A 23,815-nucleotide genomic window follows, 5' to 3' on the forward strand; every position below is an offset into this window, starting at 1 on the left:
TATTAGGATAATACCTGCCTCTAAAATCATTGGTCTCTAAATAGTGTGGACTATAAGGTCTCTCATACATATTTGGTGTCAGACCATATCCATCACTAATTTGACCATCTCTATACATTTGTCGGTATTCTCCTAATGTCATACGAGATCGATCAGGTTCTGGTCTACTCCACTCACTAATCAGACCGTTTCCAGACATTCGTTGATAATCCCCAAATGTCATACCAGGCCGGTCAGGCTCGTTTCTACTCATCTGTTGGTATTCCCCGAAGGTCATACCAGGTCGGTCAGACTCGTTTCTACTCATCTGCTGGTATTCCCCAAAGGTCATACCAGGTCGGGTAGTGATGGAACTCCTCAGATCAAGGTCATCATCAACATGGAATGGCCAACCGTTAGAATAACGTGCCATGATCTCACAATGCTCAAGGAACTAACAAACAAGCTATCAATGCAAATCAAAACTTATCCAACCAATCACACATAAGTAAGAAAGAAAGAGATAGAATACGATACTAGCGGATGCTCCTCTCGTTTCGTTTTTCCTTCGATTTCTTTCTTTTCCTTCGCTCCTATTTATCTTTTTTGGCCTTTTTTTTTCTTAAAGTAGTTCCTGAAAACAAGAAAGAGTCAGAAACTACGAAAATAAACAAAAACGTCTAAGTTAACAAATAACACTAAACTAATGAACAAAACAAGCAAACAATATCGAAACTACTAAACCTATCCCCGGCAGCGGCGCCAAAAACTTGATGGGCCTAAAAGGTTACCCTAAAAGGTCTCCACCCGCAAGTATACGGGCGCCGCTGCCGGGGATAGGTTTAGTAGTTTGGATATTGTTTGCTTGTTTTGTTCATTAGTTTAGTGTTATTTGTTAACTTAGACGTTTTTGTTTATTTTCGTAGTTTCTGACTCTTTCTTGTTTTCAGGAACTACTTTAAGAAAAAAAAAGGCCAAAAAAGAGAAATAGGAGCGAAGGAAAAGAAAGAAATCGAAGGAAAAACGAAACGAGAGGAGCATCCGCTAGTATCGTATTCTATCTCTTTCTTTCTTACTTATGTGTGATTGGTTGGATAAGTTTTGATTTGCATTGATAGCTTGTTTGTTAGTTCCTTGAGCGTTGTGAGATCATTTTTTTTTTTTTTGTCTAAAAACCTGGAAGATTTTATCATTAAAAGCAATAAAACTCTGTCACATCAAAACATGTTTCACGAGTATCCAACTACAAAGCTAGCTAGACATGGCGATACAATTAATAAACGGGAATAAAACAAAGAAAGACACGAGTTAAGGTGAGAATCTCCCTATTCCGATGAGGCGCGAGACTACGGGAAATATAAGTGTTCAAGTGCTGTCGATCTCCCTGTAACAGAATGCAGGGGTCCCCTTAACAGTGTATAATAGGTGTCCTCTCAGCAGAACTTGACCTCCCCTTAACAGAGTGTCATCTTCTTCCTCTCAAACCAAATCCACCATGAAAGCTTTAAACCAAGCTTTCTCTCTCTCTATAAAATCCACACCAAAACCAAATCAAAGATCAAGAGAAGCAAGACAACAGAGTTCCAAGTGAAAGCCCTATGATTTCCGGCCAAAATTATGGCCGGAAATACAACAAACAAATCCGACCGAGAGTAAGGATTTCCGGCTAAGAGCAGTCCGGCCAAGTTGAAGATTCGTCCCGTGCCGGCTGTTCTGGTTAGCAGTCCCGTCCTCGATTAAGTCCCGAATTAATCCCGTGCCGGCCGATGATAACCCGAGCTGTTGCTGTTCTTGTAAATCCGAGTTGTTGTTCTGCCGAGAAGGAAGCCGGAATGCTGATCCGAGTTTGCTGTTGAAGACTCCAAAATCCGAGCTGCTTCTCTCTCCCGTGTGCTCTTTCCGGCTCCTTTTTCTCTATCTTCGAGTAGCTTTAATGCCGGCCAAAGCTTTGGCCGGCAGCTCTCCTTCCTTCTCTCCCTCTTTCTAAACCCTAATTTCCAATTGAAGAAGATGACCAACCAGCCTTATTTTTCTTTTTTTTAATTTTTCTAAAGGCAACTCCAAAGCCTAACTCTCCAAAATATTAAGTCATTAGGTGGGGGTGCCTACAAGTTTCTTCATTTGTCTCTTTTCTTTCAACTCTTGGGCCTTGGATATGGGCTCCATTATGTAACCAAGGGGTGCCTGCATAATTGTTTCAACTTCTTCTAATTTTCAGAAAAGGTAAAAATGTCCTTCGACTTCTTTCCTCCGTAACTTTTTCGTCCGAACTCCGATTCAACTTCCGTTTTCGCCGGCGGACTCACCATTGACTCCACTTTCCATCTAACCCCTGATTTTCTCAAAATAACAAAAATACCCCTGATGTTCTTTCCTTCCGGTCTCTTCCACATGAGATGAAAATGTGATAAATGTTCCGTTTTATTCCGAATGAAGCGTCAAACTCCAAATAAGGTAGCTACCAAGAAAAACACATAAATAGTTAGAAATAAACCCCGAAACGAACTAACTCATCGAAGTTAAGTGATCCAAATGTGGCATTTTAAAGCCACATCAAAACATCCCCAAACTTAGAATTTGCTAGTCCTCGAGCAAACAAACTTAAAGTAAAATCCTAACTCACTTTCGGAGGAATCCCGGTTGCATTTAGCGTATGCAACAAGCCGTTAAACCCCTAGGTTACCCCTAGTGGACGAGTGTCGTCTCGTGAGGGTTTCCAGAGAATATACCCACAAAATTCAAGATTCCAAAGACACAAAAGAGTTCAACATCGATGTAAAATAAGATAACGACCACAAATGACACACTCAAGCATGCTAAACAAGCGAATCAGAATCAATAAACGCATATAAATGCTAAAAGTCTCCTCACTAGTAGTCTCATCCTAAAATGTAAGCGTCCAATCATCATGAGCATCATCTAAGTCCAAAGTTGCAAAACCTCGATTCCTATCTTAGTACATTTCGCCTCGACTTTAGCCTCACGGTCACACTCAAAAACATAAAATCACTCAAATATGGATAATAATGGCTTTACTCTAAAGTGCGAGCATAGAATAAAGTGAAACTCAACACATACAAAACAAATGAGGATAAAATGTTTTAGAACGAAATGATCTCTAAAGAATGGAAATAGCCACTAAAATGGAATGGGGAAGTTCACTCACCCTTCTCACCCACTATACCCTCTAACAATGTTTCCTAAAGGTCAACGGATACAAGTAATGAAATGGAAGTGATGACAACCCGAGAATGTCGACATCCTCAATAAGGCGAACGCTCAAACAACTTCTGAACTTAGTTTTCTGCTTTGAATACATTATTTCTCATAACACTCACACATAAAAGCACAAAATAACACATAAACTCATTTGTTTTTTTTTTGTTTTTTTTGATTTTTTTTTTTTTTTTTTTCATAACAAAACAAGAACACTGGTATTCTCAACAAACAACTTTTTTTTCATTCTCACTTTGTTTCACATTTTTCTTTCTACAACTATCATGTCTTCATTCTCGAGAGTAAAATGATGAATAGATGGTGGAGTATCCGTCTACCTAAAGTTGACACTATTATCGGGTTTCATGGACTACAAGAGTAAGGTCGCAATCCTGATGTCACTCCTAGTGGCTAAGAAAGTTGAGCTCATGAGATCGTCTAAGCTCTTTTAAAAGTTACGAGGTTGAGTAGCTCTTCATTCTACTCAGAGTTAGCGCAGAAGAGTACACTCGAAAACAATATAAAGGCTCAGATATCTCACATGGGTTTAAGTCTCCACTAATGACTAGTATAGGTCCCTCAGAAATGTTTCTTTTTCCTTAGGATGCTACTCACATGATCAGACAACAAACCCTAAAGGACTCGACATTCATGAAAAAGACTAAGAACATGCATAACATTCATCAAAACTGAAACACATGCATCAACATACTTAAGCATACCACTAAAGTCATATCAAATCTACCCAAAAATTTTCAAATTTGGTCGAATTATTGAACCCTCTTGTCTTTTGAAACCCTATGGTCATGGCTAAAAGTCATACCCCACGCCAAAAACTTGATGGGCCTAAAAGGTTACCCTAAAAGGTCTACACCCGCAAGTGCACGGGCGTCAAGTAATAATTCCGGTAAGACCAGTTCGTTCCTCAGAGACTAAGTTAAACTAGATTCTAACCTTAAAACTATTGAGATTTAAAATTGGTTTGATGGTGGTAAAAGAAAATAAAATAAAAATGAAATAAATAAAGAAATAAGTCGGTATTCAGAAAAAGGGAACCTAGGGTTTTCGAATCCGTCTTCCTAACAATTCTAACGACAATTTAATTTTGATCTAATTGGATAGTTCTTTATATAACTCAGGTTTTATTCCATGAACGGTCTAAAAACCCGGAAGATTTTATCGTTAAAATGGTAAAAACTTTTATGAATTATCGAGAAAATAATTATTATGACTTCATCTAAAACCCTAGATAGAAAATTAGTTCTTCATGATAAAGGATGGAAGCTTAACCATATAGAAAAAGGAAAGAAAAGTAGAAAAGTTGGATTTCTTACTGATTTTGTAGCCAAACAGAGCCTTAAGGAAGTGATTTCCTTCTGTTTTTCCAAGAATTCTGCCAAACGCACCCTCTGGGAAAACGATTTTCTCGTCTTCCCGGAAATATTTTCCTCTCTGAGAAAATTATTTTCTCATCTTCTTCAACTCTGTTTCTTACTGTAACCTCCTGTTTCTCTCTTTCTCTCTTACTTTAATCTCTATATCTATGTTATTTCTTGCTCTCTCACTAAACAGGAAACAAAAAAGAAAGAGAAAATCGAAAATCAAATCAATTTCTAAAAAAAACCGAGTTTCTGTTTTTTTCTCTCTCTCTACAAAACTCTCTTCTTAGTCTCTCTGTCTCTCTCTCTATCTCTCACGAATAAAGGGAGTACAATCAAAAAGAAAAGAAAAACAGAAATACTCAAAAACCTCTCTCTCTCTCTCTCTCTACTGTTCTATTTCTCTCTTAAAACCGAGATTCAACTCTCGTCTCTCTCTACTGTTCTCTTCCCCCAAAACTCCTCCTAAAACCGTGATAAAAAGTCTCTGCCATCTTCTTTTGTTTTTATAGCCATAAAGATAAGTCGAATACCTCCTCTAACCGATTCCAATTCAGTTTCATCTTCCTCCCATCTCGGCTCAATCCGTTTCTCTCTCTAAACCGAACCAACAATAATTCTCCAATCTTTCTCTCTCTAATTCTGTTTTGATTCGAACCGAAAATCTTTTCAATCCTTCTCTCTTGTAAAGACTCGGCAAGACAAATCCGAGTTATCCTCCATTATTTGGAATTTGAAGAGAAGATAATGGAGGGAGAGAGAATCATGTACTCGGTTTTGGTTGATAAGAATTGGAGATTCTGTGCTTCGCGGCCTAACGAAATAAGTTGCAGCTCATGCTTTAATCCGCGGCCACGTTACTTGATTTTATTTCGTCCGTTAGATTACTTCGGGTTGCGCAAATAGCTCCGTGTACCTCTGGCCGTGACAGAAGGTAGCCCGCGACTTCTCCGGTTCGTACGATTTCTCGCCAGATGCATGCCACTTGTCCTTCTTGACTCTTGGTCCACCAAATTTGACCCGAACTTTGACTCGCTCTAATTTATTCATCCGGACTCCGATTTGACTTCTGTTTTCGCCTACGGATTTGTCTTGGACTCTACTTTCCATCCAAGCACTAATACTGACCAAGAAGTCAGAATCAACAAATGACCAAAATGCCCCTAGTCTGTATTCTTTCCGACTTTATCCGTTTTGCACGCGTAACTCTGTAAAAAGGTACCTGAACATAAAAGAGAGTAATTCGTGAGAGTAACTGCTCTAGAGAGACTAACTTGCCTAAATTAAGAGACTTAGATGGGACATTTCCATGTCTCATCAATGGCGTCATCCCAATTGTTATTCGTAATCAGTTGAGAAACTTTGGTGAGATTTGAGTTATAGATATTGCTTACCTTTCCGTCTAGATCAGGAATCCAGTTATCTTCCCATATGTTAATATCAGTTCCTGATTGGACCTCCCATTGAGCGAGCTCTTCAATGTATGAGTAGTGTTTTCTGATGTTTTTCCATATCCACGAGTGATGAGGTTTCGCAGGGCCCGGGGTAATGGAGTGGGGAAAGTATTTATCTTTAAGCATTTTGGCCCATAAACCATCAGGGTTAGTTTTAAGCCTCCAGGCCATCTTTGAAAGTAATGCTTTGTTGTCGATTTCAGGGAGGTGTATACCCAGGCCCCCCTGGTCGATCGGTAAACAAATATGAGACCAGGCTTTGAGGCACAAACCTTTAGACTTACCCCACCAGAAGTTCCGTTGAGCGGACTTGATGCTTTTACTTATTCCCTTGGGAATTGCAAAGCACTGCATCTGATATCGGGGTACGGCTGCAGCTATGGCCGTTAGGACCACCGTGCGACCTGCTTGAGACAGAAAACTATGATTCCATTTATTTAGTTTGTTTTGGATTTGATCTAGTAAATCTTTGAAGATCTTAGTCTTCTGTGCTCCTATGAAGAGCTGAGATCCCAAGTATTTCTCTGAGGTAGACGCGTATTTCACTTTCAGAGTTCGCATTATCATTCGTTTGAACTTCGGGTGTGAGTTTTTCGAGTAGAAGATATTAGATTTGGTATAATTTATCATTTGTCCTGAAGAATCACTGAATTCCTGCAGAATATTTTTAAGGTTATGGACATTGTCTAATGAATTCTTGCCGAAAATAATACAGTCATCTACGAAGAGCATGTGAGAGATCTCCATGTCAACGTGATTAGTGGGGAAGCCAACGAACCGGGCTTGATTAGATGTGTCCATTAATTTACGGCTAAGGCCTTCCATTGCTAGCGTAAAAAGGAAGGGCGAAAGGGGATCACCTTGCCTGATACCTCTAGAAGGAGAGAAAGGGTTACCTGGACGTCCGTTGATGAGAACTGCTAAAGAAGAGGTAGCAATACATTCATGAATCATTTTAATCCAGTGTTCCGAATAACCCAGCCTTTTCATATTATCGAAGAGGTATTTCCATTCGATCCTATCAAACGCCTTCGACATGTCTAACTTAAGCCCGAAATACCCCGTCGCCCCTTTCATCTTCCTGTAAGAGTGAATGAGTTCTTGTCCCATGATAATGTTATCAGTGATTTGTCTGCCCGGGACATAAGCTGCTTGGAACGGGGAGATTATGTGGTTTAAGGTTGTTTTGAATCTTTCAGCCAATACTTTCGTGATGATTTTGTAAGTGGTGTTCAACAGGCTTATGGGGCGGAAATCTGTCGAGGTTTGGGGGGTGGTAGTTTTGGGGATAAGGCAAATGTGAGTGTGATTTATGCCAGGAGGGAGACAAGCAGAAGTGAAGAAGTTCCTCACCAGAGTGTAGATATCCTCGTTTATCGTGTCCCAATTAGATTGAAAGAAGTAAGGGGGATAACCGTCTGGCCCCGGGGCTGCTTCTTTCTTAAGACTGTTAATTGCCCAATCTATCTCTACTCTAGATGGAACAGCAACCAGGCTAATGTTCTGATTGAGAGTAATGCTTGGGCTAAACAGTCTGTTCGTAGCGGGGTCCTCCTCAGGATGAGTAGTTGTGCTGATGTTCAGGAGGTGGGATGAGAAAATGTCTTGAATCTCTTGAATGTCTTCCTTCCACTCTCCATTGTTGTCCCTGATAGCACTGATCCTGTTGTTCCTGTTACGCTGCATTGCCTGCGAATGAAAATATTTAGTATTTTTATCTCCTAGGGAGATGAAGTTGTTTCGTGCTTTTTCCTTCCAAATACTTTCTTGCTGAAGGTAGAGGTCTTCAAGGTCAGATTGTAGGCGAGTATGTTCTTCCCTAGAATTGCATTTTTGTATTCTATTTGTGACTTTAGTAATGTTATTCTCTATGTTCCCGTACACTTGTTTGTTCCAGTAAGTTAACTTTATGCTAAGTTTCTTGAGATCCCACTGAATGTTATTCGGAATACTCGTCTGCTTAATAATATTCCAGTTATCTTCTATGAAGTTGAAACAGTCCGGATGGTTCATCCAAGTACGGATGAACTTGAAAGGTTTCGGTTTGGATTGGCTGTGGTCCTTGTTTGTCAGGAAGATTGGCAAGTGGTCAGAACCAACAACCTCTAAGTGAGTAATAGTAGACGTCGGGAATTGACCGAGCCAAGAATAATTCACCAAGGCCCTATCAAGTCTTTCTTGGATAAGATTATCCCCGTATTGTTTGTTACTCCAAGTGTACGGTTGTCCTTGGCATCCCAGGTCGGTAAGCCCCATGTTAGTGATAATTTCCTTGATCTTGTCTGTATAAGAGTTAGACCCTGTAGCTCCTCCACACTTATCTTTGGGGTCCAGAATACAATTCAGATCTCCTATCACTATCCTGGGGAGATCCGAATTGTCTTGGAGATTCATAAGGGTTTTCCAAGGTTTGAGCTTACTCTTAGAATAGGGAGAACCATAAAATCCTGTCATCAGAATCGATTGCTGATAATTGGAATTGTTAATTTCCGCCTGTATAATATTGCTATCAGCGTACATTATTCTGACATCAAGGTTATGTTTCCAGTAAAGAGCAAGCCCTCCCGCTTTATTCATTGGTTCCACAAAGTAATTAGCATAGTTTTTATAGATGGGAATATTCTTTTTCATGGTGTTAGATTTATTTTTCGTCTCCGATATAAATATGATGTCCGGATTATATTTCTTAATGAGCGCCATAATCTGTTTTTTCGTGATAAAGGAGGAGGCGCCTCTAACATTCCAACTCAATATAGTTGGGTTGTCCATAACCTGCAAAAGAATAAAATCTGACTAGGGGCACTCCAGACAAACTGGGCCCAAGAATGGCCCAACCCGCAGGGCCAGTCGCCACAAAGTATAACCGCACCCCACAGAAGAGAAGGCCTCTACCACTACTTCTCCCCTCCAAGGCCAAAGTAAGCTAAAACCAGAAAGAACAATAAAGGAGAAGCAAGCTAACAGGTAGAAGGACAGAAAAAAACACCCAAAGCTACAACAGTAATAAGCTAAATACTAAAAACAGAACAAACAAAAACAACTATAGACCTAAACCACCCACAAGGAACTCGGACTCAAAGAACCAGTCTGCAACCCCAAGATAATTACAAGATTAAAACAAAAACCAAAATCACTAATCTGACAGTCATAGACCAACCAGATTAGGAAGCAGAACCAGTCCACAAACACTAACAGAACAGAAGAGAAACTAACAAAATAAACTAAAAACACAATCCAGCAGGACTAAAAGCACTAACAGCAATCTAAACAAGAGAATTAGACTGTTCTTTTCCACCACCCGACCTTGCTTCCGACACTTGACCAGGAGAAGCCAGCAATGAATCAGCAAAGATGTGTCTCCTTCTTTCTTCAGTACTGTCCACTTCTTCAGGAGGGGAGCAATACCAGCTATCATTAATCGGAGGGGTGAACCCCAACGAATTAGTTGAACTCTTGGACACCCAAATCTGTTGGTTTCCACCTTGTGACGAGCTGCCCCCCACAAACATCTCTCTCTGTTTCTTAGCATAAGACTTCCTAACCTCCCCCTCTTCAATTTTGACTTCAATCAGACCTTGAGGATCCTTCCTCTTACCCCTCTGTTGATAGAGGTCCTGTGGGGGGGTAAGAGCTTTGGGGGGTTGTGGAATCTCTGCAACCGTAAGAGCCCAATTCGAAACAGGGAGAGGATGGCTTGAACTGGAGTCCATGGGTGTGACAGGATGTCTAGGTGTGGCTCTGATACAAGGGGTCAAAGGGTGTTCTACTATACGACAAACATGGCAAATGGCTTTAGGGAACCTTAGATAGCTAAAGTTAATAGGTTTGCCCCCATCGGTGAAAATCGAGGTTAAAGTAGAAAGGAGAGGAGTTCTTACATCGTACATGAATTGAATCTTAATGAAAGGCTTGGTTAACATGTGGAAGTTCTTCGGAAGGATCTGCAAAATGTACCCCATACAAGAGAATATGATCTCTAAGTCATGTTGGTTCTGAATCGAGGAAGGCAGATCGGAGAAGTGACACCACATGGGCTCCTGCATCAACTCTGGAAGAACTCCACCAAAAGGAAACTCAATCTCTTGCATGACAATCAATAGACCTCTGATGATCCAGGGTCGACCCTGATTGATCTCTGTCATCACTATTTGGTTGCTAGGTTTGATCAGGAAGTAGTTATGGCCTTGATTGATAGGGGTGACCTGACATTCCCTAAAGAACTTCGACTGATAGTAAAGATGACGCCTGATGAAACCTATCCCGTAGTTATATTGACAGCATAATCTAGCTATGAAGCCCGAAGAGATCTCCTTCAACTCTTGATTTTCTGCAGGTTTAGGGTAGGTGATTGTGAGGTTACCATAGTCCGAGAGGTTAAGTTGAAGGGCCATATTGCTCGATAGTTTATCCACGTTGAAGTCAGAGGGAGAGGAAGACATGAGGCTGGAAGGGGAAAGAAGAAGGTGGTCGATGTCTGAGCTTTGGCTTAAGTATAAGCAGGAGAAAAGCTAATAACACCCAAGGACAGAATAAAAGGGAGGAGCTCCTTCTCTTGGAAATGATCACCATTACCTCGAGAAACTGATTCATTATTACTATCCAACCTGCATACTCTAACCCGCACGCTGAAAGTGCCATGATTATCCTTCTTCTTCGAAGGTCAGAAAAACCCAACGAACACTTGGAGGTTCGTCTATCACCTCCAATAATCTTCAACCAGATGTAAGCCTCGGGTCAAGAAGATCGCATGCAAGGGGGTGGGGATCCGAACAGTCTAATTCAAACCCTCTAGTTATTACACATGTTGAACAAGAAATGCATCTAATTAATTAGTTAGTAAGCGTACCTGAATCACTCGATCTTCTTACCTTGATTCGCGTCTGATGCGTTGATTCCCGAGGGTTAAACCTCTTCGTCTTCTTGCCCAATAAATATTCTATAACCTGATTGGTTGTTACAGATTCAGTAGGGATTCGGAAAAGGTGCAATTGATTAGAGGTAGTTGGAGTTGATGGAGTTATGGATTCGGAGAAGGTGCTGTTGATTTGAAGTAGTTGGAGTTGATGGAGTTAGGGTTTCGATTTGGGGGAAAGGAGAGGGGAGCTCGATCGCCTTGCTGACGTCATTCGAGACCTTCTCTCTCCTCAAAAACCCTTTTTTAGCTTCTTTAAGTTTTTCTAGTTATTATGATAATTTTTGCAACCCAAATAGTCATTTCCTAATTGCAAAATAACTCAAAAATAATAGTATATTTTATTTCCGTGCGTTAGAACACTTAAACATGGAGGTAAACATAAGACAAAGTCGGGTTGCCAACTTGCCATCTCTACCTGAAGGTCACCTCTCTACCTGACCTAATAAAAGGTCACCTCTCTACTTGACCTAATCGTGGTGACAAAGTCGGAGGTCTGGAGAGGATAATCGGGTTGCCATCTCCTACAGGTCTCTTACATACAGGTCTCTCTCTCTACATAGCCTATTGAGATTAATTCTGTCTGTGTTAGTATCAATTGAACCAAGATTTGGTTCTCTATCTACACTTTCTAGTCTAGGTTCAATTTTTTGCTGTTAATGATTGGTGACCTACCTTGGGTATGCAAAATTATGTAGATAAACACTATAGAAATCCACAACTCTTTAACATTTGTTTTCTTTTCTTTTAGTGACAAGTTCTTGTTGGGGATTTGGAATTTCTATATAGGTTGAAATGGAGTACCTTCAACAAGAGATCAAAATTGACATATTTTCTCGCTTACCCATTGATTCAGTCTTTAACTGTAAACTAGTATGCAAATCATGGTATTCTCTACTTCATCTTCCTTACTTCGCCGATATGCACCTTCACCACAAACTACTACTAGAGGTTGATCATAATCAAGATTACCCCAACCATTATATTTCTGCTGATAAGGTGGGTTTCCTATTCTTGACCCCGGAAAAGCATAGTCGTCTTGGCTATTTAGAGTATGATCAGAGTGAGAGGGCTTACACGGGTATTAAATGGATCAATCATCCTCCCATTAGGAAGCGATTGCACAAGTTTGGAATGGTTGGTTCATGTAATGGTTTGATTTGTTTTTCTATAGTCTCCCGCCGATATGGCCTCAACGATCCTGTCTACATTTGTAATCCCCTTACAAATGAGTGTGTGGATCTTCCAAAATTCGACATTCTTCGTGAGTACAAGGGTGTTTCTATTGACAAAGACTCTTCTTATGGATGTGGTAGAGTGGTTAGCGGATTTGGGTATCATCCTTTAACTAAAGAATACAAGATCGTTAGAATAATATACCATGACATACGGAGATCCGGACGCGTTCAAGTGTACACTTTAGGCAGTGGAAGTGGCTGGAGAGACAAAGGAGAAATAACTTACTTGCTGGTTAATCGGATGTTTCGTTCTAGAATAACGCGGGGTATCCTTGTCAATGGATCTCTTCATTGGATTGACTTCAAGAAATGGGATATTGTTGCGTTTGATTTGGCTAATGAGGAGTGGAGGCTGCTCCCTTTACCACCTTTTTGCTGCATTAAGCCAACGAATAGACATTATAAACTCCGGGCATTAGGAGATTGTTTGTGTGTTGTTCAGTCTGTTGGAAGTGAAACTCTAAACCTATGGTCGTTCAGCATGAGTTCTAACTTGGAAAACATCATAAGTATTCCAGAGAATAGGATAGGAGGTGTCGATTGCCCTATCACCCTCACCAGGACAGGCGAACTGCTACTACGACGCAAAGAGGGTTTCATTCGCTATGACCCGGAAACTGAAACTACAGAAAGACTTTTTGGAATAACTAAAGATCTTGGCAGGCTTTTTCACAATTTTGAAGCAATTTACCATACTCATAGCTTTGTTTCGCTGAAAGACCTCGAAGAGACATCTAAGAGAATAAGAAGAAATGATGATACCCCAATCTGTTGAACGTGTAGTAGAAAGAAGCAATTGATATTTTGTTGCAGATTAGCAGGAAATATGACCAAGTTTAAGAGTTATTATCATGAAACCGATGTGCATTTCTGGAATTGTTTGAAGTTCATGTCAGAGAAAATGTGTGAAACTTAATACAGCATAACCTAGAGGCGCATCATCATAACTTAGATAAATCTATCTTAACCCCATTTTTCCACATTTATCGACAAAAGTCTTTTATCATGTTACACCGTCTTTGCAAGTCTATCGTATTACATTAACCCAAAGACAATTTGCTCCATGATTTTTACGTGTTTTGTTACAAGACTCATGTTTGTTTACACAATTTTATTTTTTTTCATCCTTTTGTAAAGGTTGTGTGAAGTCATCTATTTACAGTGCAGTGAAAAGTCAGGTAGATGGTTGTTTATGATATGCAGTTTCGAGGTCATAGTTATGATCTGTGATACATAATTCTGCGTTTCGTCCGCATTTAAGTCTTCTGCACCGATAAGATATAAACTATAATGTAAATATTATAAATGGCAAAACTAGTTGTATTTTATTTTTCTTTTAAATTACCTAGAGACTTGTTGCTATCTAGTCCTTTTTCTTAGTTCAACCAGATGAACTAAGAACCACCAAGTATAAATGATAAGAGTTTAATATCTTTACTTCAATGTGTTTCCCAGTTCTTTGTTTGAATCATACTAGTATATACTTTCTTGTTTTTATTTAAAATTCTTCAGCGTGCCTCGAACCCTTGACTTCTAAGGTGGAAGACTATACCTTTTGTTTTTATTTAAAATGTTATTATATCATTTTTTGTTTTTTTATTTGCATTGATTATTGATGTAGTTAGCAAAATTATATCATTTTGTCATGTAGCTAGGGGTGGGAATCGGTCCGGACCGGTCGGTATCGGACTCTAACTTCATCGAACCGGTCGACTCGGACATAAACTGTTGGTGACCACCTATTTACTCGGGCGGACTCGGACGGTCACTCTCAAGAATTCTTTGTCCATTGACCGTCCAAGACCGTTTATTTTACCGGTCCAGTCGGACACCGGACGGTCTCGGTCCGGACTTTCCAATAAATTTACTTAATTCAGAACTTTATTTTTATTACCACAAACAAAATTACTTACAAATGAAGATGTTTAGCCAAGAAATCAAAAGTAAATATAAAAAAGAAAAAACACAGTGGATCATCATTTGACAAGATATAATTAAGCCATACACTAATGTTTGGTCCTCCAAAGGACTATATGACTATAGCCAACGATCATCATATATTCATATGTCTATAAAATTCAACGGTCAACTTCTAAAAATGAGGACAGTTTAGTCGGTCAACCTATTCGGTCACTCGTACCGGTCGGTCAGCGGTCGGTCCTTCGACATAGAATTTTGACCGTGACCGTCCGCCAATTCTTTCGGGCCGGTCGGACACTGACCGTTATGACCATCGGGTGTCCATGGACACTTTTTATCTCGGTCGAACGGGTCGGATAGCGGTCTTCCGGATCTTTTTCCCACCCCTACATGTAGCCATTATTTATACTAGTATATATACTTTTTTACGGTCGAACTGTGACAAAAAAAATGTTATTTGTCCGGGAAAACACTTTTGTGATCCCAGAAATAAACATGTCTGTTCACGGTACATGTTCTGGCTATCAAACACAACCTAAATTTTGTTTCCCTTAGATTCGGAAAGATGGTAACCAGTAAAGTGACATTTTGTGATACAATATTTAGTCATTTGAGAGTGAGCTCATATAAATATATAACGGGCTTGTGCTTAGGTTATAATCAAACACAACTTTAGATGATCTCTCCCTTTATCTCATTGTCTAAAATTTACCTATTTATTTGTTTTTGTGTGTGTGAGAGAGAGAGAGAGAAGCACACTTGCTGGCTGCTGCAGAGTTTTATGAAGCAAGTCTATGAAGAAGAAGACTAGATTTTAATAATAATGAAAATGGTCATGTTAAGAGTGCATGAATAATGCAACTTAATTTGCCAAAGACTTTCATTGGGGCCAAAGAACTGTGTAGAACTAAACAATCTAACATATTACTTTATGCATTCGAAGTTGAAAGAATCTTTGAAGGAATATTCATTTTTTTTTAGTTAATTTTCTTTGGCCAGCGCTTTGGGAAAAGCTAAATAGTTTACGGGGTGTGAAGTTTTGGGTGGAAACAAAAAAAAATCAGATTTTTTTATTTCCCCCAAACAACCAAATCCTTTTCAGCTTCTTCTTCCTTTCTCCGGCGACTCTACCATCTCTGACGACTACACCATCTCCGGCGAAATTTTTTTTTTTTATTCTCCATCTCCGGCGAAGGGGAGGAGCCCCTTCGCCGGAGGTCTGGTTTGAAGAACAAACCAGATGAGCTCCGGCGAAGGGGCTCCTCCCCTTCGCCAGAGACATTGAGAAGAAAGAGAGGGAGAAGAGAGAGAAGAAAGAGAAAGAGAAGAAAGAGAAGAGAGAGAAAGAGAAGAGAGAGAGAAGATGATGAAGTCGCCGGCAACATCCGGCCTGGGACATTAAAGGGGCGTTTGGTTTAACTTTTTTTTTGTTTTCCACCGTCTTTCCCGGAAACTTCAATGCTTTCCCCAAAACAGTGGCCTTTTCTTTACGAGTCTTATTTATAAGTGTAAATTTTATTCATGAGAAAGACAACACATATGTTTGGCGTTCCCTTCTAATGTGGTTAATAATGTCTACGATAACAAAAAAAATGGGATAATTACGTTTTTAGCTCCCAATATTTTACTAACTTGTAGGTGCAGCCCCTCTAATCGTCTGACAGTTTGTTTTGGCGTAGAAAGACCAAAAACTTTCAACCCTTTCCGGAAAATTCTTCTGGAAGTCAAAAAGGAATGAATTTTCAAACAACTTAAAAACAAACTAAATTTACCTCGTCTCTCCCTATCTCATCCATTTCATCTCTCCCTCTCGCCACTTCATCATCTTTTTCCAATAAAGGTCGTTAGCCAGCCATTTTTTTGGCGACCTCCAAACAAAAACTAAAATTAATTTTATTTATTATTTCTCTCTCTTCTTCCTTTCTTTCCCCACTCTTCTTCTTTTCCCGCTATTCCAAAGTGCATCCATGTCCAAAGCTTCAATTCAGTCCCAAGAGGAATTTGAGCACCAACAATCTCATGACCACATAAAACCCTAATTCTTTTTTATAAAAATGCATCGATCCACCTTTTCTTTTGAAAAAACCTCCTTTTGGACACATTAATCAAGTAAGAACTTCAAATGAAGTTCCACCACGACGTAGAATTATGCAATATGATCACGATAAGCAGTTATCATAAAATCTTTTTTCATAATTGTTGATTCCATTCCTACTAAAATTGCTTATAAACCATCATAAAGATTACAAAATCCACCAATGGGACCGATGAAATTTAGTTTTTTTTGTTGAGGGACCGATGAAATTTAGTTGGTTAGGGATTTGGTGGGACAGAGAAGGACCCATATGTAGTTTAAGTCAAAATAGTAACAGTGGTGATACAACCATTGAAAGTCAAAAGAGCAATGAAATTAGACTTCATTTTTGTGTCAACAGACATTTCATTGTAAGTGAAGGTCTGTCCCTCTCTTAAATGACTTTTTCGCTCTAAATGAGGGTCTTTTATTTCAATTTTGCCTTAAGGGGAGTTTTAAAGGTGCCTCTGAATTGTGCTATTGGCGTCCCCTCCCTCCCTTGACTCGATAAATCTAGTTGGACCACATGTGATAAATCTGAGTTGAATTTGGTTCACTCAAGGTCCACCAAATTCAAAATTCGACTTAAGTCCACCTATATGAGTTGTATTAAGTAGTGGTGGTAAGGTTTAACTACAAAATTGTTTCGAACTATCGAATTTGGAGTTGCTGAACTTAGCCGACTTTGTGACTAAATCGGCTCGAAACCACTGATTTAAGTCGAATGAAAAAAGAGGAGTACATGTTTTGAGATCCCGTGTTTAACCATTTTCTAGAATACGGGAGACGCCAATAACACAATGACAAGGCACCTTCAAATCTTGGCAGTAATCCCTAAACACCAAAAAGGCAAAAGGAAGCTTCATGGCAGGCTTGAAAGGTAAAGTCAAGGGACGTCGCCTAGGGCATGGTTTGCCATTATGAGTCAGCTTCTACTTTCTAAGAGAGGGTTATATAACAACGCTAGCCACCACCAATAATCCCACCAATACTAAATTTCAAAAACCCACCAATACAACGCTAGAAATTCAAGAACGCTGGAAGAACTGAACTGAGAGCTTCCAAGAAACCCACCCATCTGTTAATTTTACCCTACCTGTCCTAATCGTCGTGATGGAGTAAGAGGTTTGAAGATAAGCTGTTTTTCTTAAACGGGTATCTGATTGCCATCCCATACAGGTTCTCTCTCTCTCTAGATTAATTTTGCCTTGTTAATATCAATTGACCTGTTTTAACAATCGAACCAAGATTTGCTTCTCTACAAACTTTCAACTATAGGTTTAAATTTTTAATGGCCCATTTGCATTTCAATCACAATTTCACATTTTAAGTTCAGTTTTTGTTGTATAATGATTTGGTTGGCACTTGGTAATTGAAGATGCAAGAAGATGAAGATAACAAGAACACTGAACTTTTTCTTTTTTCTTTTTTTAGTGACAAGTTCTTGGTGAGCATTTGGGATTGCTTAGGTTTGAAATGGATTACCTTCAAGAAGATCTCAAATTTGAAATATTTTCACGCTTACCCGCCGACTCAGTCTTGAACTGCAAACTAGTTTGCAAATCATGGAATGTTCTCCTTCATCGTCCTTTCTTTGCCGATATGTATCTTAGTCACCAACTAGTACCAAAGGTTGATCATAATCAAGAGTACCCCAGTCATTATACTTCTGCTTATAAGGTGGGATTCCTTTTCTTGACCCCGGAAGAGACTAGTCGTCTTTGCTATTTAGAGTATGATCAGATTAAGAGGTCTTACACGGGTATTAAAAGGATCAATCATCCTCCCATTACGAAGCGATTGCACAAGTTGGGCATGGTTGGTTCATGCAATGGTTTGATTTGTTTTTCTATAGTCTCTCCCCGATATGGCCTCAACGATCCTGTCTACATTTGTAATCCCCTCACAAACGAGTGTGTGGATCTTCCAAAATTCAACATTCGTAGTAATTACAAGGGTGCGTCTATTGACAGTAACTCTTCTTATGGGTGTGGTAGAGTGGTTAGCGGATTTGGGTATCATCCTTCAACTAAAGAATACAAGATCGTCAGAATAATATACTATGACAAAAAGAGATTCGGACGCGTTCAAGTGTACACTTTAGGCAGTCGAAGTGGCTGGATAGACAAAGGAGACATAACTTACTCGCTGATTGATGGGATCAGTCGTTATACAACAAATATAATAACACGGGGTATCCTTGTCAATGGATCTCTTCATTGGATTGACTTCAAGAAATGGGATATTGTTGCCTTTGATTTGGCTAATGAGGAGTGGAGTGTGCTCCCGTTACCACCTTTTTGCACCATTGAGCCTAAGAATAGACATTACAAACTGCGGGCGTTAGGAGGTTGTTTGTGTGTTGTTCAGTCTGTTCGAAGTGGAACTCAAAAGCCAACTCTAAACCTATGGTTGTTCAGAATGAGTAGTTCTATCTGGGAAAACATCTTAAGTATTCCAGAGAACAGGATAGGACGTGTTGATTGGCCTATCACCGTCACCATGACCGGTGACCTACTGTTACTACGCCAAGAGAGTTTCATTCGCTATGACCCGAAAACTAAAACTACAGAAAGACTTTTTGGAATAACTAAAGATCTTGGCACGGTTTTGCGTAATTTTGAAGCAATTCACCACACTCATAGCTTTGTTTCGCTGAAAGAGCTCGGAGAAATATCTAAGAAAATAAGGCGAAACAGTAATACCCCAATGGATTGAAGGTGTAGTAGAAAGGAGCAATTGATATTTTGTTGCAGATTAACAGGAAATATGAACAAATTAAGGATTACTTTCATGAAACCGATGTGCATTTTTTGGAATTGGGTAAAACTCATGTCATAGAAATGTGTGAAACTTAATACAGCATAGCCTAGAGTCGTATCATCATAACTTAGGTAAATCTCTCTTAACCCCCTTTTTTCCACATTTACCGACAGAAGGCTTTTATCATGTTACACCGTCTTTGCAAGTCTATCGACTATCGTATTACATCAACCCAAAGACAACTTGTTCCATGATTTTTACGTATTTTGTTACAAGACTCATGTTTGTTTACACAATTCTATTTTTTTCTTCCTTTTGTAAAGTTTGTGTGAAGTCATCTATTAACAGTTCAGTGAAAAGTCTCAATATAGATGGTTGTTTATGATATGCAGTTTCGAGTTCATAGTTATGATCTGTGATACATCATTCTGTGTTTTTTTCGCGTCTAAATCCTCTGCCCTGATAACATATAACCTATAATGTAAATATTATAAACGACAAGACTAGTTGTATTTTATTTGCTGATGTAGCTAAATAAGACTACCTGCATACTGTTTCAACTCGATGAACTAAGAACCACCAAGTATACCGGATAATAGTTAAATACTTATACTTCAATCTGTTTCGTAGTTTTTTGTTTGAATCATACTAGTATATACTTTCTTGTTTATTATTTGAATCACTCCATTATTTTTAATGAATTAAGAAGTTTATTTGCCATTTTGACCCATAGCCATCCTATAATAATTCATTAATATAGAACTCCTCAATTTTGGAGAATGGGGAATTTTAGTTGTAATTACTTGTAGTGTTTGATACCTTCGTTTCCACGAAAATCAATATGTTTTAAACCTATATGTTAGCTTATTATTTGGTTGCAGTATTAGTTTTAGATGGGTCATTTAACTCGAACAGTGACAAAAGATGTTATTTGTGAACAATTCCATTGAACAAATTTCTTTGCCTTAAGGGCTCCCAGTGAAACCACTTCTATGGTCCAATACTTCCGCTAACTTCGAAAAGATGGTAACTAGTAAAGAGACTTTTCATGATACAATATTTCCGCCATTTGAGATTGAGCTCATAGAAATATTCAAACATATAGTATATACATTATGTATATATGTGGGGTTACCTTTAGGTTATAACCACATACTATAGATGCAACATCTCTCCCTCTTTCTCATTGTTAAAATCTACCTATTTTAATTCTATTTAGTCGTAAACATGAACAAATATAAAGAGTTAGTGCATGAAAGTAATGTGCATTTTTGGAATTGTTTGTTTGTTTAGTTCATGTCAAAGAAATGTGTGTGAAACTCAAATTATGCAGTATAGTCTAGAATCGTTTCATTAGTTTTCTTTGTTATACTAGTATTTTGTCATCTTGTATTCGTGAATTGGATAAATGCCCGATTAACTCTCCTTTTCAAACATTTATTGACAACTTATTGGATGCCCTATTTTTGTCAACATTTTCACTTTAACCACCATTAAATGTTAAGAGAAGTCATCTACTTATAGTGCAATTAAAAGAAAAGTATGTGGGTTGTCTATGACTTGTGCTTCGAGATCCACTTGTATTATGTGTTACACAATGCCTAATTCTCTGTTTTGAAAATGTTGGACAATAATCAATCACTAGGGGCGGCTATCGGGTCGGTCCGTCGGGGTCTGTGAGTACTTGAGGTGCAAATCTTTATATGGCTCTTTATTTGCTTTTGTGAGATAGCTAAAACCACAGTTGCCATGAAAAAAAATTTAGATGCAGAGTTCTATGAAAAAAAACTTCATTTGCATAGTTAATGAATGATGTAATTTAATATGCTAAGCTTTGAGTCTTTGACCAAAGGGATGAAAGAAAGGTCGGATACCAAACAAATTATTCAGTATTTATCTTATGTAACAGTCCCTTGGAGGCTTGGACCAACAAGGGGTAGTACATAAATATTCAGATAGTTTATCGACTACGCCTTTCATTCTGATTATAGGCCCTGAACGGTGACTCACCGTTCGTAGACGAACTTTGCAGAAAAACCCTTTTCGGGTCATTGGATTCTCACCAATTAGTTGAATTATAGAGAGAGGAAAAAACAGAGGAGTGTATGCAGAAACATGATTTGTGACTTGTACAAAGAAGAAAAAAGAATTATAAATCCTGTCCATATAGATAAACTAATTACAAAATTAAGAGAAAAATAACTCAAAAAACAACACAGACCAAATAATAGGCTAATAAGATGATTATTTGGGAGCTTAATTAGACTCTTATTAATCAAACATTCATCTCTTAATGATGATGATTCAATAGTTGTTCATGCCTAGAAGCTACCAAAATCTTGTAAATTTCAAGAACCAACTTATCATCAAAAACACCACCACTACTAGTACTCTTAGTGATCAGTACTTGTCTTGCTTTTGGAATCCTCTTCCCTAAGAAAGCATTAGAAGAAGTATCAATATTAAACGATGAGCCGACGTTTCCGGCTAATCTAAGCATCATATTTATATAACTATCTCTTATTTTTTTCAAGAATTTCATCATAGGAGAAAATATCATAATCTTTAGTCTTGTTTTTGGACTCACTTTTATCTTCCAAGTTTTCTTCTTTTTCTCATTTCCTAATCTACCCACTTTCATCTTCTTCTTACCCATGTAGTCTTCATGATTTTCAATATGATCATAGAGACGTTTGTATTGTTTTCTTCTCCAAAACCTTCTTAACTTCCTGTAAATTTGTGTATCCATATCCTGAGAGAGAGAGAGAGAGAGAGAGAGAGAGAGAGGAGAATGATTGAGATAATCAAAGATAAGTTGTACTTATAAACACTCGAGACTTGAGAGAGGTATAGAGAGAAGAGTCAATGTTAGTGTTCTATTGAGTTTGACCGGAGAAGGTCATTAAGAATGTCCTAATTCATAAACAGTTCAATGTGGGTCCTGCCCACAGGAGAGAATTGTTCAGCAAAATCAATTTTTGTGACTTTTATTTTCAACAATATAATTTTATTCGACTTTGTGACGTAACCCCTTAGCTAGTGTTGAATAATTGATAAAATAATTTACTTGGACTGTTAGTGCTTGGCTGTTACTGTTGAAGTGAAGATGCGAATCAACACAAATGATAAGCCTAAAAAGTTCTCAAGAGTTCCAAAATCAGTAACTATAGACTTTTTTTTTTTTGTGTTGAAACCACTAACTATACACTTGTCATACCATATAATTTTAAGGAGAGTGCACCTTACACTATTACCTATATCTGCAATGCAATAAAACAGTAGAGATCACGACAGAATATATAGTAAAGCACCAGTACACTAGATGATCATATGTTATACATTGTCTAATTTTGGTATATCGTAAGAGATGGAATATGATCTAATTGTCACATAATTGCAAAAATCAGACCCTTAAATTTGGAGAGACTAGTTTTCTAAGAGCATGTCCAACCCCAGCCGGGCTGAGGCCATAAATTCAAATTTATGGCCTCAGCCCCCCGCTCCAAGCCCAGCCGCTTGGGGCGACTGAACGGCCCCAAGTGACCGTTGGGGCCCCAACGGTCACTTGGGGGCATCCCCTAGCCGTTGGATTTGCTCCAACGGCTAGAAATGGATCCAACCCCTATAAATAGGGGTTGGATCCATTTTCATCTCTCACCCTCTTCTCATCACTTTCTTTCTCTCATTCTTGCAACTTCCTCTCCATTTCTATCTATCTTTCTTTCAATTTTTTTTTTTGATCTTTTCATTTGTTCACCCATGGATCCATTAGACATCAATGAATTCGATAACCAAAGTTATATGGAAATGTTGTCCCCTAATTCTACTTACCCGTCGGCTCAATTAGGAGTTGATGATTATGAAGTATGTGAGGATTCTTGTGTGCAAGGAGGGACGTCTTCGACAAAGATAACTAAACGGGAACCGTATAAGCCGGATGAAGATATTTTACTTACTAATTGTTATTTGAAAATCACATTTGATGCGGTTGTCGGAAATAGCCAAAAATATAAAGTATTTTGGCAAAAAATATCGGATGAATATAATGCGAGTGCAAAGTTTCAACGCACACTTAGAAGTTGTAAATCTCGTTTCAGTGAGATAAGCTCAGAATGTCAAAGTTTTATATCGACTTTGAGGATAATAAATAAAGTTCCAAAAAGCGGAGAAAACGATTATGACCGGGTAATTGTTTCTAACTTTTTAATTTCTTTTTTCTATCTTTTCACTTCATTCATATAATATACTTATATATATATTTTGTTATTATATAAAAAAATCATCAAGGTAAAGGGTTTAGGTTCCTACATGTTTACAAAATTTTGATGACACACAACAAGTGGATGGCAGACATGCCAGGAGAGTCAACATCCGGTAAAAGAGTATCTAATACCAATCCATCGGAAGAAAGACTAATTGGTCGTAAACAAGCCAAAGCAAATGCAAGAGTTGGCGAACCATCCACACATTCTACCGCTTCAAAAACTCCCAGTGAGGGATATTGGGAAAAAAGAGACGAAGATTCCCAACAAAGATCAGTAACTTTGAGTGAAGCAGTACGGGTTCAACAAGAGACCCTAAAGGTGCAACAAGATTTTCTACGGGTGCAAACGGAGGTGTTTAGTCGTATTTAAGTAGTTTTAAATTTTTAATCAATTATTAGTTGTAATCGATGTTTTTTTAATTGAATTTTATTAGTAAATTGGAAAATTCCAAATTCAAATTTTCGGCCTCAAGAGAGGCTGGGGCTGGAGCTGAATTTTAGAGGCTGAGCTGAGACCAATAATTTTAGGTGAAAAAGTGGTTTTTTCGGCCTAAGACAGGCTGGGATTGGACTTGCTCTAAGATACACAATCACTATTATGAAAAGTCCCCCAACC

The 23,815-nt window shown here is 38.5% G+C and overlaps 3 protein-coding genes across 4 annotated transcripts; 2 read left to right on the plus strand and 1 right to left on the minus strand.

Moving 5' to 3' along the window:
- Window positions 1–11,309: 11,309 nt before the first annotated feature.
- LOC147543459 (F-box protein At3g07870-like) lies at window positions 11,310–13,621 on the plus strand. Of its 2 annotated transcripts, none has more exons than XM_086637795.1 (2): window positions 11,310–11,485; window positions 11,692–13,621. In XM_086637795.1, exon 2 carries the CDS (start codon window positions 11,736–11,738, stop codon window positions 12,951–12,953), a length of 1,218 nt encoding a protein of 405 aa, XP_086493921.1. In that variant the 5' UTR covers window positions 11,310–11,485; window positions 11,692–11,735; the 3' UTR covers window positions 12,954–13,621. The 2 variants fall into 2 exon arrangements, with proteins under 2 accessions (XP_086493921.1, XP_086493922.1); XM_086637796.1 differs by having other exon boundaries at window positions 11,312–11,485; window positions 11,730–13,621.
- A 3,090-nt stretch (window positions 13,622–16,711) lies between these two features.
- LOC147543460 (F-box protein At3g07870-like) lies at window positions 16,712–19,320 on the plus strand. The gene is made up of 2 exons (XM_086635278.1): window positions 16,712–17,351; window positions 17,607–19,320. Exon 2 carries the CDS (start codon window positions 17,649–17,651, stop codon window positions 18,888–18,890), a length of 1,242 nt encoding a protein of 413 aa, XP_086491404.1. The 5' UTR covers window positions 16,712–17,351; window positions 17,607–17,648; the 3' UTR covers window positions 18,891–19,320.
- Window positions 19,321–21,225: 1,905 nt separating this feature from the next.
- LOC147543461 (uncharacterized) lies at window positions 21,226–21,684 on the minus strand. The gene has a single exon (XM_086635446.1). The coding sequence runs from the start codon at window positions 21,682–21,684 to the stop codon at window positions 21,226–21,228; it is 459 nt and encodes a 152-aa protein (XP_086491572.1).
- Between the last annotated feature and the right edge of the window lie 2,131 nt (window positions 21,685–23,815).

This window comes from Eschscholzia californica, unplaced genomic scaffold (assembly GCF_041429995.1).
Source record: "Eschscholzia californica isolate CP2 unplaced genomic scaffold, dmEscCali1.0.p SCAF_4, whole genome shotgun sequence".
Classification (NCBI taxonomy): domain Eukaryota; kingdom Viridiplantae; phylum Streptophyta; class Magnoliopsida; order Ranunculales; family Papaveraceae; genus Eschscholzia; species Eschscholzia californica.